This window comes from Pseudopipra pipra, chromosome 7 (genome assembly GCF_036250125.1).
Source record: "Pseudopipra pipra isolate bDixPip1 chromosome 7, bDixPip1.hap1, whole genome shotgun sequence".
NCBI classification, from domain to species: Eukaryota; Metazoa; Chordata; class Aves; order Passeriformes; family Pipridae; genus Pseudopipra; species Pseudopipra pipra.
In genome coordinates, this window is record NC_087555.1 from 13,806,429 (window position 1) to 13,825,869 (window position 19,441).

A 19,441-nucleotide genomic window follows, 5' to 3' on the forward strand; every position below is an offset into this window, starting at 1 on the left:
TGATAGTAATTCATATCATAAGGACCATCTAGTCTTTGAGCCTTCAGCAGCATAGAAGAGCAAGCAAGTAGGTACCTAATGCAAATAATATAATTTAAATGATTAGTAAGATAAATACGAGTATAACACAGTTCTGAATGTCACAGTAAAATATGTAGGGCTGAGCCTGTATGTAAGTGCACACACACAGAATGAAGAGATAAATGGAAAATGGTTGCAGGTCAGAGCAAATGGAAACTTTCCCAGGAGTGATCAGAGTTTAGTCCATTCAGCTTCTCCAAAAGTTCAGAGCTGATGACATTAACGAAGCGTTCTCTCAGAACAAACATTTAGGCAATGCTTGCTTACCAAAAAAGCCACACTGGGCATCTGCAAACAGGAAAGTAATGTAACCCATTTAAAGAAGTGTCAGTAACCAGTCCTTTGCCCAGATTAACACATCCTTTTCCAAACCATAAAACAGGAGAGTTGCCTAGTACTTGCATACTTAACAGAATACTGAAGGTGGGGAGGAGGCAGAAATTGGAAAGCAAATTCTCTGGGTTATAAGAGGATGATGCAGAGTTGGAAAACTCTGAAGTCACTCAAAATCAGCAAACCATTGTTCCCTAGGCCAGCTAAACAAGTGTTGTTGCTATTTCCATAAGGCAGCAGTGGTTTGGGGGTTTTGCTTGAAGTTTTTTGCTGTTGGTTCGGGGGTTTTTTCACTTCCTTTTTGGAGAAAGGGCTTTGGTGGGAAAACAGGACATTGGGGAATCCAACTGTATGTTATCAGTCCATAGGCTGGTTGCTAGGTATAGACAAACAAAACCCAAAAGTTTGTCTGGTTTTTGGTGGGTTTTTTTTTTTGGTCAGTTGGTTGGTTTTGGTGAGAGCTCTTTGTTTGTTTGGGGTGGTTTTTGGTAGCTGTTTGTTCATTTGTTTAAGAGGGTCAGAAGATTGCTTACTTTTTTTCCCTTCCCTTACTTTTTAACCTATTACCTCAAACATTTTTTGGCAAATTTTCAAAATTGATTGGCAGTGAATAGCATACTGTAACTTTCCTAGTTCTGATACCATTGGCACGTATGTCAATCACTTTTCAAATCCCGAGTCATCCCTCATGAGAAAAACCTTGGATGACTCTGCTGAACACAAGAAGAACAAAGAAAAGATCTGCTGTCATCCCTAAATAGTAGGGATACTCCATTCACTACCTTCTCCATACAAGGCCAAGTTCTGTATCTTGTTCCTAATTTCCCCCAGAAAACACATTAAATTGTTTGGTCAGACGGGAAGTGTAACATCCAGTCCTGACAGTCAGGGGCAACAAGCAACACCACGTGGAAGAGCGCAGAGGGCTAAGAGATGCTTTTGTTTGTGAGGTGAGCAGTCTGGGAGTTTTCTTTACAAGTGTTTGCACTTTCAGAACAATACACTAGGAATAAACAGTTCATCGCCTTCAGCAGATGGTTTGGTTTTCTCTGTATCAGAGTCAATAATGTGTCTTCTATTAACTGAATGAAAGTATTTTCCACTCCAAACTGTACTGCAGAATACATTCACCAGGCAACTAAAATAGTGTTCATAATGTGTTTGCAGTACAACTCTGGGTTTGGGGGTTTTTTTTCCATTCCTAAGGAACATACTGGGGAAAAAGCCAAGTACTAGAAGTCCTGATAACACCCATTGTTTACAATAAAATCAAATGTTAACACGATAAAAATACTTCAAATGCTGTTTGTTATTCTTCCTCAATTCTACCTTACATGATTTGAAGATATTTAAACTATGTTTACATTCTCAGCTATCCTCCAAGAGTGGCTAGTGTTATTAATTAGAAAGACAACAGCAAAAGGAACAGTATTTACTCATTTGCTTTACACAACTGGGACAACTTCCATATTACCCCTTTTACTAATTTTCACTTTTAAAGGAATGAATAAGCCAGAAAAAACACTTCTCACTTGAATTTCCAAAAGAGTTACACCACACGTCTTTATCTGTATTTAATACAGGGATACAGATGTACATCTAGAACTAAAGTAAGTGCCATGCTTTGGTTACCAGCAAGCTGGACATAGTCATCCTCACCTTTCCTCTTCTGCTGTGGGGTACCAGCCAGATAGGTCTGCTAAAATATTTGTGCATATTAACTTTCAAGCTCAGTTCTACTACCAGAATATAGTTAATTAGAGCAGAAAAGCAGGCAGCTCATAAACACCTGATGGCTAATGTTTAAAATGATCCGGGTCACTCTGAAACTTTTGACATAACTCTCCCAGTGTCTGCTGACAGGTATGTACAAGTTTGGGTTTTTGAAAGTCATTGATCAATTAAGTATCACAGCACACGGACTGTCCTTTCAGTCAGCCCACAATCTCTATTTCCAGCTCTTGTACTAATTTTCAGACCTCCAAACTGTAGAATTATTCATATTCTCATTAGTTTTAATGAAGAAAAGCTGAGGTTCCAAATGCTGCAATTATCAGGTTTTTCTCTTCTATATGTGATCAATCATCAAGTTTTCTAAATTTTGAAGCAGCACAGCTAATCAGCATAGCTACAAAACCTTTTCAGCTGGAGCACAAGCCTTCTTCACACAATTTTATTTTTTCCAATCCAAGGAGGTGAAAGCCAACTCTTCCACAATATTTTTGACTTCATGAAACAGAGCTTGTTGGTTGCCAAACTACATTTAGATGAAGCAGTATATAGATTTTTTAAAAAAAGAAAAAAAGCCCACACACCTATCCTAAAACCTAATCCTAAAATCTCCTTTAAGAGCCAAATCTGCAGGGTAGGATGAGAGGTGCTGTCTAGCAGGCACCTTCTCCAGGGGAAGCAGAGAGGACTTTCAAACAAGCTGGGTACAAGCATAACAGCCCAGAACAGGAAGGTGCATGAAGTGGTATAGGACAGTCCTTACTACACTTTAAATTACAATTCCTAAATTACTACATAAAATATTCACGTATTCCCTTCCTTCAAGAAACTAATGGAATTTCCTTGAACAGAGGACAATGGTAAAAATTAGACTGTGAAATGCCAACAAAATCTCTCAAACTTGTGAGCTACTACAGCAAAGTTCAACAAAGCAGTGCAGTCAAAGGAGCAAAAGATGGTCCTACTTTCCTAAGGACATTTATTGTCCTATTCTGGTGCATTATTGCTTAGCAACACAATTTGAAACTGAAGTTCTTCCTGTAGTGGTTGCAAGCAAAGAAGAGGAGCCTCAACTCCTTATGTATCACCAGAGCAGCATGACCAACTCAGGAACACCATCAGCAACAGAACTGCTGCCTCTCACCCTTCCGGCAGCACAGAGCCCACAAAATGAGTTACTTTGTAAAACTGCTCCAGATAAAATCAACAAAAAGTTTCATGTTTGTGCCAAACTAGTTTAGATGCAGAACAGCTCCTGCACAGTTCAGAGGGCAAGAGCATCAGGACTGGGTGCAGACATCACCATCTCTTCCGAAAGCAAATGCACACTTAGGCTGGCTCAAGGCTGCCAGCAAACCACAGCCAAAACTAAACTACGCCCAAGAAACATTCACTGTCTTTGAGTGGTCCCTCTGGAAACAGAGCCCTCAGACACTGAAGAAAAAGCCCCTTTTCCAGAGCCAAAGGCAACCTAACAGGCTATCTATGCACAGCTGTACACAACCACTGCCATCTTCGCTTTTGCATGGCAAAGTCAGGACGGCATTCTGAAACACAAGGAAATGGGAATGTTGGGATGGCATTCTGAAACAGTTACAGGGAAATGGGAATGTCGGGATGGCATTCTGAAACAGTTACAGGGAAATGGGAATGTTGGGATGGCATTCTGAAACAGTTACAGGGAAATGGGAATGTGAACCCCTCACACGAGACAGTAAAGAGACCATATATAGCTACAAGTCCTTTGTTGTATCCCAAGGCAGATTTGAGGGGACTTGAAGGAGCAGCGAAGGTTTCTGAGGAAGGGATTCCGAACACAAAAATTCTGTACCTTTGTAAGCTTTTATCTTCACTAAAATTAAAAAAAAAAACAAAAAAAAAAAACAAAACCAAAACCAAACCTTATATAGGGGAAAAAAAGAAATAACCTTTGTTAAAGTGCACTTTGCATTTGATTTTATTAGATTAATTGCTACTATCTCCAAAAGAATTTACTTTTCCAGGTTGTGTTTATATATGAGACTCAATAGGATTTTAGCTATGAAGGTGTTACTTGAATTGCCACTAAGCGAATGCTGCTGCTATACAGAATAACAGAATCTGACATCTAAAAGGAGAAATTAAAATTCTTCACTCCTTTATTCAGCAGGTACTATAACTAGTTTGCAGAGAGGAGGCCCAGAAATAAGAGCTACAGTTCTATACAAGGATTACAAATAAAGCCAGTGGGTAGTTTTAGCTTCATATAAGATCTGATAACTTGAAAACTAAATACACCACACGTGGTGATCAAAGCTCCTCACATAATACATTTCATACCTCCTTCAGCAGTTTAGCTCCAATGTCACAAAGGTAAAAGTATCTTAAGACACCTAGTTCCTGTTGCTGCATTGTTTGTCCATCTCACTAACATCATTTTATACTGACCTATAGGAACTTCTTGTTCAAACATGTTTTTTCCTTGAGGCTTTGACTGCTATGTGGTAGATATTAGACATAAAGGAAAGTTTGGGAAAAACCTTCCTTAAAGGCTGAACATAAAACGATGCAAGAAACATGTCATCTAAGAAAAACTTTTCAGAAGTGTTAATATAAAATGCATTAGCACCATATGAAAGACTCCTCAGACTTTAAACACGTAAAACATAAAGATCAGGAAAATCTCAGTACTCCGAAATTCAGTTCTTTGATTTCTTATCAGTCGGTAATCTTTGTGTAGTCCCAGGAAGGCAAGCAATCATAACTTGAAAGTGCCACTAATATAACCTGGGTCAAGCTATACCTAGCAGTTTAAGCTTAAGACCTCAATCAACAGCAAATGAGGACATTTCTTCAGCAAAAGAAGAGTAAGTCTTCATCTTCTCTAATGGAAGTTCTTCCAAGAAAATGATTAGCAACTTGATTGCATTAACTTGATTGCATGATCTGAGGTAGTGTATTTTATTATCCTCTTGAAAATTACACCTTAAGTTAAAAATGCATTGGAAAAGGTGTACTTTAAAAAAAACAAACCATAAAATAATTACTAAAATTACTATAGCCTGCTAAATAAACATGCCAGAGTAGAACTTGAGTTCATTTAAAAGTTAGCTCTTATTTGAAAATTGCTTTATTAGGAGGACAGTAACAAAAGAACCCCTATAGACTGAAAACCAGCTACCGTGATCAGAAATCACATGCCACATCAAGAAATACAGCTTGGCAAAAAGAGAAGTATAAGGCCACATACTAATAAGAATGCTGTTCTAGGAAGCCACATAAGGCACATCTGCACTTGGCTAGCTTTTAATGCATTTTTGTCTTTATTTCTGACTATTGTTTGTCTTCAACTCAATTTCAACAAAAAGCAAAGAAACAGCAACAGAAAAAGCATCCACAAATGAAGCCTTCAAAGGTGAAATGAAAATATGCCAACTTCATTCATTTAAAAAAAGAAATTTTCTTAGAATTACCCTTTGCCCCATATTTGACATTTCATGCCATTTCTCTACCATAAGATAAATGCATTTCAAACATATGGAAAGTAAAGGCTATGTTTTACTCACCAGAATTCCATTACAGTTACAAAGAGTTTCTTTATCCGACATTTTATCCTACAGTTTCTTTTGGCACAGGAAGCCAGGGCAAAATTACCAAAGAGCCTTGAATTGAACAATCTAGAGGTAGCCTAGACACCCTAATTTTTTTCCTCCAGCTCTAGCATTGCTTCCCAAAGAAGAAACAGTACAAGACAACCTCTCAGAAGTCTGCATTTCTGCAGCTACTCTCTGGCCACAGAGCCTGACCTGAGGTAACAGCAGAAAGCAGTGACACTTAAACTCACAGTCCATGGCACAGCCTGGTCCTCCTCCACAAACCCAGACCTGTGATACCCAGAAAGGTCTGTCCTCCTCTGGGAAGTCAGTGCATCACCTACTGTACCAGCTGATTTGCTTCCTTCTCCACGGCAGCCCTGTCCTCAGCAAAGGCAATGGTAAGTACACTCTAAAATCTTTTTTAACATGTCCTTTGCTCTTCCACCTGTCTTTGAAGAAACAGAAGAGAACTAAAACTCCTCAAACTTGAGTCTTCAAATTACTATAACTCAATTTTGCTATTAACACCATCATCACAGAATAAGACAATGAACAGGAAAGCACTAATACTGAAAAATCACAGAATCATTTCGGTTGGAAAAGACCCTTAAGATAATCAAGTCCAACCATTACTCAGCACTGCCAAGTCCACTAAACCACATCACAAGTACCACATCTACACATCTTTTAAATATCTCCAGGGATGGTGACTCCACCGCTTTCCTGGGCAGCCTGTTCCAATGCTTGACAACTCTTTTGGTGAAGAAATTTTTCCTAATATCCAGTCTAAACCTTCTCTGGTGCACCTGGCTATTTCTGCCTGTCCTATCACTTGTTACCTGGGAGAAGAAACAGACCCACCTCACTACAACCTCCTTTCACATTGGTGTAGAGAGAGAAAAGGTCTTCCCTGAGCCTTCCTTTCTTCAGGTTAAAGACCCTCAGCCACTCCTCCATAAAACCTGTAAGCAGGTTATAAACAATCAGTTCTGGTTCTTTGCAGAAGATACTTCTGAATTCTCAAAAAGATGAAGGCCTGTTCTCTTATTCATACATCTTCTCAAAAGCTATTTACTGTGCAACCGGTACAAAGGTCTGTATGTCTCCACCCCTACAGCCTTTTGGGCACCTGAGCCTCTCCACTCCCCAAAGGAGGCACTAACTCACAATTACTTGGCACTTTCAATAGAAGTCTTCAGCTAAAAAGCTGCCTCTGGAGCTGAAGTATGGAGCCAGTACCCTTCCCAGCCTTTTAAAATCAAACTAAGACAGTCTTTCTGTTAGACTACACACTGCATATATCAAGAAGTTGGCACATAAAACTGGGTTATATGTGTGCATTTTTAAAGGCAACTTATATGATATTTTCCTCAAACATGTCAAATGTGCCTTAAATAAATAAGGGTTGATTTCTCAAACTTGCACACAAGAACTGAGTAGGCTTCGTTTTGTTTTAATACTTTCAGGAGGTATTTGCTTTTAGAACAGCCATAGCATTAGGCCATCTCACCTAGAACACCATCCCCATTGCAACCAGAGAGTTCCAAAACACAAATTCCAAATTGTTTGCAATTGCTGAAATGTAAATGAGATTTCTACGTTCAATCTTCCAAAGCCTCAACTTTCTGGAGGGAAGAGGAATCAGAAGAACTGAACGTGACCCAAGAGTTGTGCACCACTGAAAACACGAGCTTACTACACTGAAGCAGTTTCCCAAAACTGTACCAGAACCAGCTTTAATTCCTTGGGCCAGGACACAGTCGCTTCTGAAAAGGAATGAAATACCAACACAAAACTTCTCCTCCTTCACCATCATCTTAAAAAACGTATAGCACAACAGGTGTTTAAGCCCTTGTACTGAAAGAGTCTTTGGAGCCCAAACTGTAAAACAGAACAACAAATCCCTTTCTCAATCCATATGTGGATAAGTGAAATAATAGTATCATAAATAGTTGAAGTTGCAAGAGACTTTTAAAAGTTACCTAGTCCAACTCTCCTGACATAGGCAGGGACATCTTCAGCTGCATCAGAAATCCCTTCAACCTGACCTTGAATGTTTCCAGGGATGGGACATTTCCCTCCTCTCAGGACAATATGTTCCAGTGTTTCATTACCCTCATTGTAAAAAATTTCCTCCTTCCATCTGGTCTAAACTGACATTCAGTTTAAAACCATTGTCTCTTGTTTTATTGCAACAGGCTCTGCTAAAAAGTTTGTCCCCATCTTTCTTTAGGCCCCCTTTAAGTACTGAAAGGCTGCAATGAGTCTCCCCAGAACCTTCTCCAAGCTGAACAGCCCCAACTTTATCAGCCTCCAAAACATATTGTAATTAAACCACTGTGTGGAAGTATTTAAGAGCTCAGCTTACTTTATAGCAAAACAAGCCACCAAATTGTCTTACCACAATAAGGTTAAGTATTTTCACAATGCATATCACTCCCTTGGTAAACATTAACATGTGTGCTTATATGCACTTAAGCATCAACATGTGCATATAGAATTCCAAGTATTTATTACATCAACGAAAATCATTAAGAAGGAATAAGTCTTCCACCAGGTTATGCTTACACAAAGAGATATTAAGCTCCTTTTCATCAGGACATTTGAATGTTCATTCAGACCTCCATTTGTGGCCAAATGCACTTGGAATGACCTCCTTCCCCCCATCCCTCTCATTGTGAAAGGAGTAGAAACGCAGACAGCTTCAGTTGTCAGACCACCAATTAGCTCCAGTGCTTAGTGCCCAGATGACAAAACACATTTTCAGGTTGAGAGAAAGTGTTACAGCTGCACAGCTGAATACTTCCCAAAAACTAAGTGACCCGGGTCCAAACATTCTGCCTGCTGTATGTTTTTAATACTCTTTGAAAAAGCAAAATACAAACCAGATAGAGGGATCAACAGAGAATCAAATTAGAAAAGCACAAGTTTCAGATTCCCCTCTCTTACATAAAGAGGATTTTAACTCTGAAAATCCCCCTTTTAGCATTTAAATAGGCAATCTTATTCCAAAACTAGTGGGAATTCTGTTAGTGTCACAGACCCACTGTCACAGTTATTTATTTTTTTTATCTGAGAAAACTAATGGAATACTTACCACGAATGGAAAAAACTCTGGTGGTTACAGATGTTCAGATAAAGAAGTCACAGTTCAGAATGTCCAAACACAAATTACACTAAAAAAGCTAAAACTCTGGAGTCCATCTGGTAAGAACCTTTATTCCCACACTATGTTAAATTAGGCAGAGCTGAAATAAGTAACCCTTGCAATATGTTCCAAGAAAATTTTTCTATTTTAAGAAAAATTACATTATATAACACTAAATATGTAAAAGCTTATACATTTTTCTAGGATAAACAGGAGGCTGATTAATGCATACAGGAACTGTGTTATGGCTCTAAATCTGTAAAACTAAATTTTCTTTAATAACCTAAGTAACATCTGACCAGGTGTCTGTTCTTAAAGCTATGAACTTATCATGAAGCATATTGCTAGACCTGCAGTTTATTACAAGAATGCTTCCAGTAAAACCAGGAGCACATGATAGTGTAATTGCACACCCTGGAACGTAATACCACACTTAAAAAATGGTTATTTTAATGATTACGCTAACGAGTTCTGAACTTCCAACCCGTGTGCATACAGTTTCATAATTACACAGCTTGAAATCCTCATCAGCAAATCCAAATGCTCCTGAAATCCAAATCATTTTATAATCTTGAATAATGCATGGCACCTCTGCAGCAAGGAATTAAAACAAATTTCATAAAAATGCAAAGCTTCATAATCTGTATTCTACAAGAAACTGCATTACTGAAATAAAGTGTTGCTTAGTAAGTACTAATGATAGTGATTTTTTGCCCCCTTTCCCTGGTACTCACAGTTCAGATCCCACTTCAAAAATAAACAGACTAACTCCTACCAAAATGTCCTTATATATATATATATATATATATATATATATATATATATATATATATATATATATATATATGGTGGCTCACAGCACACCCTACTACACAAGAGTGAAATCAGACATCTGTTTCCTAAACAAGCACTGGCTCAAAATGGCACGAAACTTTTTCTTCCTGAAAAGCGTGAAAACATTTTTTTTTTAAATCAGCTGCAGCTTAACTGGTGTGCATACTATTTTGTCAATAGCAAAAACAAAACTCCAACTTAGTTCATCCAAGGGCCAGCGGATCAACGCCTACAGTTTTTCTGTAACAATGTCCCCATCCCCAATGCCTTTGTTCCAATCCCCCTGCCAAGCAGGGATACCTTTCACTAGACCAGGTTGCTCAAAGGCCCATCCAACGTGACCTTAAACACTGCCAGGGATGGTGCATCTCCAACTTCTCTGGGTAACCTGTGGCAGTGCCTCACCATTGTCACAGTAAAGAATTTCTTCCTGCTATCTAATCTAAACGTCTCCTCTTTCAGTTTAGAACTGTTCCCCCTTGTCCTATCACTATCTGTCCATGTAAAAAGTCGCTCTCCCTTGTTTTTACAGGCTCCCTTTAAGTACTGGAGGCTGCAATGAGGTCTCTTTGGAACCTTCTCTTCTCCAGGCTGAACAAGCGCAACCTTCTCACCCTGTGTTCAGAGAACAGTTGCTCCATCCCTCTAACCACCTTTGTGGCCCTCCTCTGAATCCTCTCCAACAGGTCCACATCTTTCTTGTGCTGAGGAATCCTGACCTGAAAGCAGTATTCTGGGTGGGGTCCCATGAGAACAGAGTAGAGAGGGAGAAACAGCTCACTCAACCTGCTGGCAACGCTTCCTTTGACGCAGCCCAAAAGGACAGATACCCTGTTTTGTTCTTGGACTTTCCTATGTCTCACATCTCCATATTTTAAGGTGTAAAAAGAGCAAAGGCAGCATTTAAAATATGCCCTTTCTAAGACTTCCCTTCCTTGTAGACACATGAGGGATTATCAGATCATTATCAGATACCTGAAGAGCTTCTAGGGGGACTCCCTTGGTAGAACAGAAGTTGCATGGAGGTTTTATTCACAATTCTGTCTAGTCTTTATAACTGCAACACTCAGAACTAGCTATGAATATTTAAGTAAACAAATACTGTCAGCAACAACAATTTCATATCCTAATAACTCTGATTATTGGAAATTATGACTGAAACTTCTTACAAGGTATATAGAAGGAAGAAACAGTACTCTAAACGTAACAAAGACGATAAGACTGTATTATACTTTTGGAGGTTGTAAACATGTTATTCAGAATAGAAGTAGTTAAATCCATTTTAATTTTGACCAATTTAGGGTTTGAAAGAAGAATGCATTACTTGTTATCCTTTTGCTAATAAAATTTTAAGATTGCTGCTTGTCTGTAGGATCTCATTACTGAAACCACAAAATATGAATACAAAACCAGAAGCAGTAAGGAAGACTCACAGAGACAAATAGCTGCACATATTCTGGCAGAGATACTAACCACAACCTACAAATTATATGAGGGGTAGGAAAAAAAAAACAAAGAACAAGCAAACAAAAAAACAGGTTAAAACTAAATTAAAGAACATCAGCCCTTACATACTTGTTTTGCCAAATTTTTGCAACTTCATTTTCCTCATCTTGAGCATATCAGGCTTTTTGATCTCAGCAGTAAGGAACTAAACATCAAAATTGGCTGCCTCTGGACACCAGTTTTTCAAACAAGGCATTCAAACTTCTGAAGTGTAACCAAGACTCTGCCAGAAGCACTAAGTCTCAGAAGCCTGAAGCCTGTATTTGCTGCCACCAGTCTGACAGTCAGTAAAAGCACTCCCATTAAAACAATAACTTGGCCATGGTATTAATCAACTAAATGTAACACTGAGTGTCAAAACTCTAGTCCAGAGCAATATGAACCACCTTAGAAAGAAGAAAAGCTGTAATTTTTTCTTCTCTGATGTATGCCTTTTTGAGGTAGATTTTATGAATGACACAGAGCATCCAAGTTCTAACACACCACTTTGAACTGTCCTGTGTCTATTGCACACTTCAAATGTTACCTCCACATTACATGAAACATTATTAAACCGCTTTCTGTGCTACCAGACAACTCTCACATTCTCACAAAAAAGGGATTTTTTTTTTAAACTTCTCCAGGGGAAAGTTGACTCAAATGGAGAGGACTCTACATAAGAAACCCACTGCAGCATATACTTCAGTAGGTAAAAATTCTCAGCTGTAATGAAGTCTTACATTTCTTGCTATGTTTTTCCCAAACAAGTATAATATACTATTGCATAACAAACTGAAGAATAAAAAAGGCTCTATTCTGCACTCCAGTTATCAGAAAGTTACAAAAACCCTAGAGAGCTCAATTACACAGAAGTCTAGAGTTTGAACAACATTTCTCCAACTTAAGTATGCATTACTTGCATGGATCATGTATTTGGGAATCAAACCATACAACAAAAAGATCTGTAAAGCGTGATGTTTTCCAGCTCTGTTGACACATTGGAAGGTAACTTAAACAAACCAGCACAGAGGCCTCTACCACTGACTTGCAGGGGAAGCTTTAAAGCACCAAACTGTAACTCCGCATGAAGAGAAATTCCCTCAGAATACTACAGTACTTCATTTATTTTTCAAACTACCAAGATATTTCTGCCCACTAGCCTCCTTTTCATTCTGACTTAATTTTGCCATTTTTCAACTTGATGCAGAAATTTTTATTATCACCTCCTACTCTTCAGTCACAGTTTCTGTACTTACCTAAAGGTTACTTCAGCTCTGATTTCCTTCTCCATTTCATGAGGAATTTGATGGTTGAATACAAGAGAAGCTGTTCAAAGATGGAATTAGCTCAATGTAACGTAATTTAAATACACATTGCACATTAGAGTGTGCAATCACTTTCACAGCAAAAATGACTACCCTGGAGGTCTACTCAGGTCAGAAAATAACTGCTCTCTAAGTGCTAATCCCAGCCAGCCATTACTCCCAGTGACTAACCTGCCTGGAGACAACAGAAAAGTCCAGAATCCACTGACAGAAAACATGTCTGTCATGTATCTGGAAAGACATTTCCTTCGTATAATTACATCGTTCTTGAAGTTCACACCTGCTTCATTTTTATTGCTTTGCTGAAACAACTTCTCCAAACCAGCCTCACACTCAAAATACTGTCAGTGAAACTAAAGCTACCTGTAAAGTCCTCTGTCTGAAGTAAGGCTTCAAAGAGTTACTTAGGATCCTCTACGAAAACTTCAGCCAGATCTTGAGCTTATCACCAGGAGCATGCATGGGCCCCACAACCATTTTGAACAGGCAGCAGCTGATTTCTCTAGCATTTGGAGACCACCCAGGAGACACGTGTTCTCGATATTGTATTTCTGCTCATAGTGAACTGAGATGAAAGAACTCAGTGATTGCGCTGTTTAATATTTCATTAAATGCTTAGCTAAAATAGGTATCTGAACTACACTTAATTCATACCATTTACTTGATATCATCATTACAAAACTTAAATGACAGTTACAGTCACTACAAATCTAGAAACAGTGTCACTGTTTCAGCATTTCAGTGATGTTGCTTCGTGTCCTTCAAAAGCTTCTGTTACTATTAAAAAACACAAGTCACCTATATTTAACAGAGGAGATTCCCAATCAAACATTGATTTCTAAGATCATGTTGGCATCCAGCTATTTCAGTGTCAGCACAGTGCCCATCCCAATCACTTAGTCTTTTTTTTTCCTTCCACTCCTGAAAAAAACACCTCACACCACAAACCCTCTCCCACTATTAGCAGTGAAACTGGAAACAGTCTCTGGAGAGGTTAAACCTACACCACCTTCTAGGATGACAAGCCTACATCTTTTGCCAGCAGCACTGATCAGGAAATGTATCTTTACACAAATGTTCAGCAGCTTTGAAGGCCGAATTGTAACAACTGCAATACTGCCCTTGCAAGTACAGTCTTACAAAACAACACCCAAAAAAAGCCATAGAAAGACAAAACGAAAAAAAAACCAAACAGCAAGCCACAAAAGCAAAAAAAGAAAACCAAAACCAAACCAAACAAACAAAACAGAAAAAAAAATCCCAAAATAAAAACAAGACAACCTGAACAAACAAAAACCATCCAGCAGCCTGACAGCAGACCATCACCTACTTCAGAAGGGGTCTGCTGATAAAGGCATACCCATAAACATATTTTGCTTGTATTTATTCCTGTCAAAATATGAACATATATATACATAAGAAGTTTGATAGAAAGCATATTTTCCCTGTAGACTTCTATATGAATTCAGAAAGCAGAACTATTCTGATCTAGGAAACTTTTCCTATAAGATAAGCAAGTTTTAGCTTAACACAGGCCTTCATGACATACTTTTAGTCTCCCCAGGTGTTTATGAGTATTTAAAAAACAAAAATCAGAGGGAATATAGATGGTACATTAAGTTTATGCCTTTAAGACATGTACCAAGAAGAGTAATATGAAGGGAAACACTTTGCACTCCATCTTTTGCACAGCTAAGATATTTTCTCAGGACATTTTCTTCCTCAAAAAAAGTCATTTCAAGTGGAAGATCTGTTAAGAGCAGCTTACGAAGAGGACTCCATTTATAGCTTCAACACATTAGAATAAGACAATTTAAACAGCATGTTTTTATTCAACTGACAAAATACGGGGGTTTTAATTAATCCATCATTCAGATTATTGGGACACGAACCAATTGCTAGATAACCCAGTGAAAACAAACTATTTTAAAGCTATTCTACAAAACTACGTCAACTACCTTTGACACCCAATTCAGGACACAAGTTATTGTTGAAGCAGCAGTGGCAAGAGGGACTCTCAGCAAATAGAATTTCCAAAGCATTTTCACATGACACGTTACCAAGCAAATATAATACTACTTTAGACCTGTTTTATATGCAAATAAAGCAAGCCACCCTCTCCAGCACTCTTAACTGCACATTGACAACTATTAATATCAGCCACTGCACTGCCTATTTGCTGAACTTTAATTTTGAGTTCAAGAGGAAGCCATGAAGTTAACATAAACAGACCTCAAAACCACTGCCACTCCCAATAATGGGCATTACACATCCCAGTGCCATCATTTCAGTATTGGAAACCAACCATTTATTCCATCTTTTTGTTCCCTCTCAGTTGTTCACTAACCCACCACAGCACTTGCTGCTTACCTCATGAGTAGTTGTGCCTCCTGAACAGTCTATTGTTAAGGACTGTCAAAAGCTTTTGAAATTCCAAACAAATTATATCTGATACTGCTCTCACTGTTTTGTTGTCGCAGTGAAATAAATCAATAGATTACAAGGACATTTTCCTCTGAAGAAACTGTTAATTTACTGCTATCGAAGTACAATCTAGAGCAGATTATATCCCTTTAAAAAAGCATCAGCTTTCCTCTGCCACTGAAGAAGATCCAGATGGTCAGCAATGCCAAACACACCTTTGGTTAAAGGCACTGAGGTTAAGTGCAATACTTATTTTTATAGAGAGTGACTGATTTAATGGGAAACTACATTACTGGCTTGGATGCACAAGGAAGGATGACAAGGACAAGAGAGCAACAAAGCTGTGGTCTATTCATTTATCACACATACAGATAATCATAACCAAAGACAAGCAGTGCACAGATAAATGTACCAAAAATTCCTTCATCTATCCAGGGACTTTAAACAAGATTGCAGGTCAGTTTGACCTGAATATCTCCTCCCCTCTTTTGAAGAGCTTAAAGATCCCCTAGTCGAGATTCTCAGTGTGAAATAACACTGGTGAAGGCTCGAAGCCCAACAGGACACAATAAAACTATCAAAACTACTTGTAAGCCTTTTCTGGGCCTGGTTCTTTGTTACCAGATCATACCAAACCTCGTCAGTAGGTAGCATGGACAGCTCCTTACACACGCTGTGGCACAGTTCCACTCTCAAATGAAAGCATTCTTCGATCTCTCAAACCTGTAGATCCCTTACATCATTCTCCTCTACTCTAATCAAAAAATCCGATTTGTCACTGCAGCTGCAGTCTCACCAAGCCATTCTGAAGAAGACAAGATGACAGTGATGCATCACATGTAACTGAGACATCACAGGGAGAAGCTGAGGAGTTTGTTATATTCCTAAAACACCTCAGACCACTTCAGAGAGTAAGATCCCAGTTTTCCAGTGGGTTTTCCTCAAGGCAGCTTCAGAAGCTGTCTCACCTAGCACTGTTATAACTGAAGAAGCTTAAACCTACAGCTGTGTGTGAACTAGAATCTTCATCAGCAACACAAACTCAACCAGTGACACCCACCAACAAGGTATAGCAAAGGCTCTGGTCACAAGTTAAAACTGGGATTGCATAGCAAATACTCTGAAAATTAATGCTCATCAGTACTTCAAATAGAGGAAATCCTGGGTGGTTGTGCTAATTTTCATGAACTGGTGAGACCAGTAATGCATTTCCCTTTGATGTGATAACTCATTTTATGAAATCTTATGCTTATGGTCTTATCCTTGATACACAGCGGTGTCAAATTCAGAACCCAGTCTTTTAGTCTCCAAATACTCCCGGGAAAAATGTCCTATGGTGTTTTAAGTATACTTTCAGTAAATATGGACGAGTAAGAAACACAAGTGTGATAAAAAGAATATATATCTAACAGAGATCCATTGTTTTTAAGAATTCCCACACAAACCACTACAAAATGACAGTGAAGTACACCTTAGACAATTTTCTAAGGTATTGAGAAACAGCATCCTGTTAATCATAACCAAAATGCTGCACTTTGTATTCATTGAACAGCATACAAAACTAGCAATTCTGTTTGCAATATAGAGAATTATTTTTTAAGTCATAAAGCATCCAGCACTTCAAATAGACAAAGCTATTTGTCTAAAAGCACAGGCATATCCCATATTTGGATCTTAAGTTTCAAGCCACTAGATATTTTTCCTAGATATTTATTAGAAAATAAATAGAATCAGCAAAGTTTTATAAATTATACCCCTCCTCCTCTATGCTGAAATAAGTTCCCAATTAGTTTCTCAAAGCTAAATTTTTCTGTTAATTACAAAACAATTAAAAGGAGCTTCTCTGCAGCTACTACTTCTCTATCCAGAAAGGAAATCTACTTAATTTGAATTGAAAGCTAGAGACTCATAGCTTTTAAAATTCATAACTGGCCTGCTTAGACTTTCAGTAGCAAATCATGGGAACTCCTCCTGAAATTTAACACAGCTGAAGCAGCTGTTCTTGTCATCACAGGATTTGTCTGTTTATTTTGTCACACTCAACCATGACATTTGAATGATTCTCAAAAACTTCATTCTGTGCAAAGGAAGAGATTATAAAAGATATTTTAAGTGGCATAAAAAATGTCTTGCAAAGCTCACATTCATTCACCATTCTATTTTAATATAGGCATAAAAAGAAACACAGAACTGCTTGAAAAGGTTAAATTCTAAATGAACTGCTAGGCTTCTCTTATTATCTTCACTGCTTTGGTCATGCTTCCCACTCCCTCCTTCTACTCCAGAAGCACAGAAATATAGCACCTATGGATAGATATGTTTAAAAATATTTAACACCCACTTCACCTGCCAGATGTCCAAGAAACGAGAAAGTAGCATTAGTTGTTTGAAAAGACACATCAAAAAGCCAAAGTAACATTTTCATCCAAGCTCTACCTTATCTTTGTCTTCCACAACATCTGCCAGCACATCATCTGGGTCCAGGATTCCTCCATCTGTATACTCCAGGTGGTGAATATTTACCCAGGAAGTTGGATCCTGTAAGATAAATACAAGACTTCTTAACCTAACCTTGTATGATTTCAGTGCTATTGGACAAAGCAGCTTTGTATCCCACTTGCTCCTCACCTATTTCCCTCTACAGTCACAAGGCAGAAGCTTGGAGCCACTGCATGAACAAAAACTACAAGACACTACCTAGAGAACACTGTTCAAAAGACATTCAAAACATACATTTTCATTTGCTTATCATTTCTTGCTTAATTTAAATAGGTAATTTATAAGAAGTTAATAAAAAATAACTTGTCTTTGTTTTACACTACTTTATAGTTGGAATATTTTGGTTATTATCAGCACAAACACATAAATAAATTTATATACATATATATGGATGCACCATTCCTGACAGGTTGGGGGTGGGGGTGGTACATACATATAATTTTAGACATATGAAACACACCCATCATTTCTTTCTCTGAGGTAGATCAGGCTGTGTTCTATTGGTACATCTTGTACAGCATGATGAAGAAAGAAAACATGCTTAGTTAAGATTATAAAGCATATTTGAGTCCTCCATCAAACATTATGGAGAGTGGCCAGAACATGCTAAAATTAAGGGTGAGGAAAGTGGCAGGCACACACATAGCTTTGAGAAAGGTTTCAGAAACGGACAACGAAAAGCAACCACTGCTGATGTACAATATGCAATCCTAAGAATTCTATTGATATTATCAATATATCTGTGTCTCCAATCCCTTCTTCCTTGTCAAGTCTAGTTAGATCACAGTTCTCAGAAGCAAAGTGAAGCACAACACTATATAGACTATCAAGTTCTTCATCTTTAGTTTGGGTATGTCCCATGTAATGAAGTCCCTGAGCAGTAGGGATACTCTACTTCATATTTATTTATGGGGATTCTGTAAGTTTGGCCATCATTTTATGCAGACAGCAGATAAATCAGGAGCACAGGTACAGATGTGGATACATTGGATTAGGCCTCTTTTTTATGGTATCATCAAAAGGCAGGAGTCAAAAAAACAAACCAAAAAACCTCACACCACAACCAGCATTATCAGCAGGTCAGCCCATCATGCCACAATCGGCTTTGCTGGTGAACTCTCAACAAAATGTTTCTCCTATTCTGACACATATACCTTCCACAGTTTAGTTTCAGTTCTTCCACTGACATGTACTGGTTTGGGCTGGGATGGAGTGAGCTTTCTTCAGAGCAGCTTGCACAGCACTATGTTTTGGATGTGTGAGCAGAACAATGTTGATAACGGGTGTTTTGGCTATTGCTGAGCAGAGCTTGCACAGCATCAAAGCCGTGCCTGTTCCTCACCACACCAGCAAGGAAGGCTGGGGGTGCACAGGAAGCTGGGAGGGGACACAGCCAGAACAGCTGGCCCAAACTGGCCAAAAGGATGGTCCATAGCAAATGACACTGTGCTCAGAAATGAAAGCTGGAGGAAAGAAAAAAGAGGCAGAGAGATAGGTGCAGATTTTGGTTTATCTATTAATGTTCCTCCTGAACCTTTTAACTAAGGTAACCAAAAAGGTTTTCATATAGTTAGCAACACTGAAACAGCACACTTGAAACTCACTCCTCTTAATCAGACAAACATCTGTGACTAATACATTCGGCTGAAGATACGTTAAAACCTGTTATATGTATTACGCTTTTTAAGTATCCTGTAAATAGAATAAAGCTCAAGTTAAAAAATAAACAGTTGATCAGAATATTTTGTTTTCAGTGTTCACTTCTATTTGTGATTGAGCAGCTGCCCCAACCCGGATGTATCACTGAAACAGAAACAAAGAAAAAATTACTGTAAAAACTCTATTTTCTCGACAGAATGCTGCAAACTGGCAGGACACAAGCTCAAGACACACAGCCACCCTAAACTATGTTGAACTTAACAAATTCTTAACCTTACCTTACTTTGGACCACAACAAATACAGTAATTTAATGATTTTTGTTACCAGCTGTATCAAGAGAAAGTCT

At 38.3% G+C, this 19,441-nt stretch overlaps 1 protein-coding gene across 7 annotated transcripts in view; it reads right to left on the bottom strand.

Moving 5' to 3' along the window:
• PARD3B (par-3 family cell polarity regulator beta) overlaps nucleotides 1-19,441 on the bottom strand; it is a 406,048-nt gene that overhangs the window by 363,257 nt on the left and 23,350 nt on the right. For 6 of the 7 annotated variants that reach the window (XM_064660627.1, XM_064660625.1, XM_064660626.1 and 3 more), the window contains exon 2: nucleotides 17,373-17,474. In XM_064660627.1, coding sequence (XP_064516697.1) covers nucleotides 17,373-17,474 — 102 coding nt within the window. Of the gene's footprint in view, nucleotides 1-17,372; nucleotides 17,475-19,441 lie in introns of those variants that run through there. The other variant, XM_064660630.1, reaches the window with a different exon arrangement.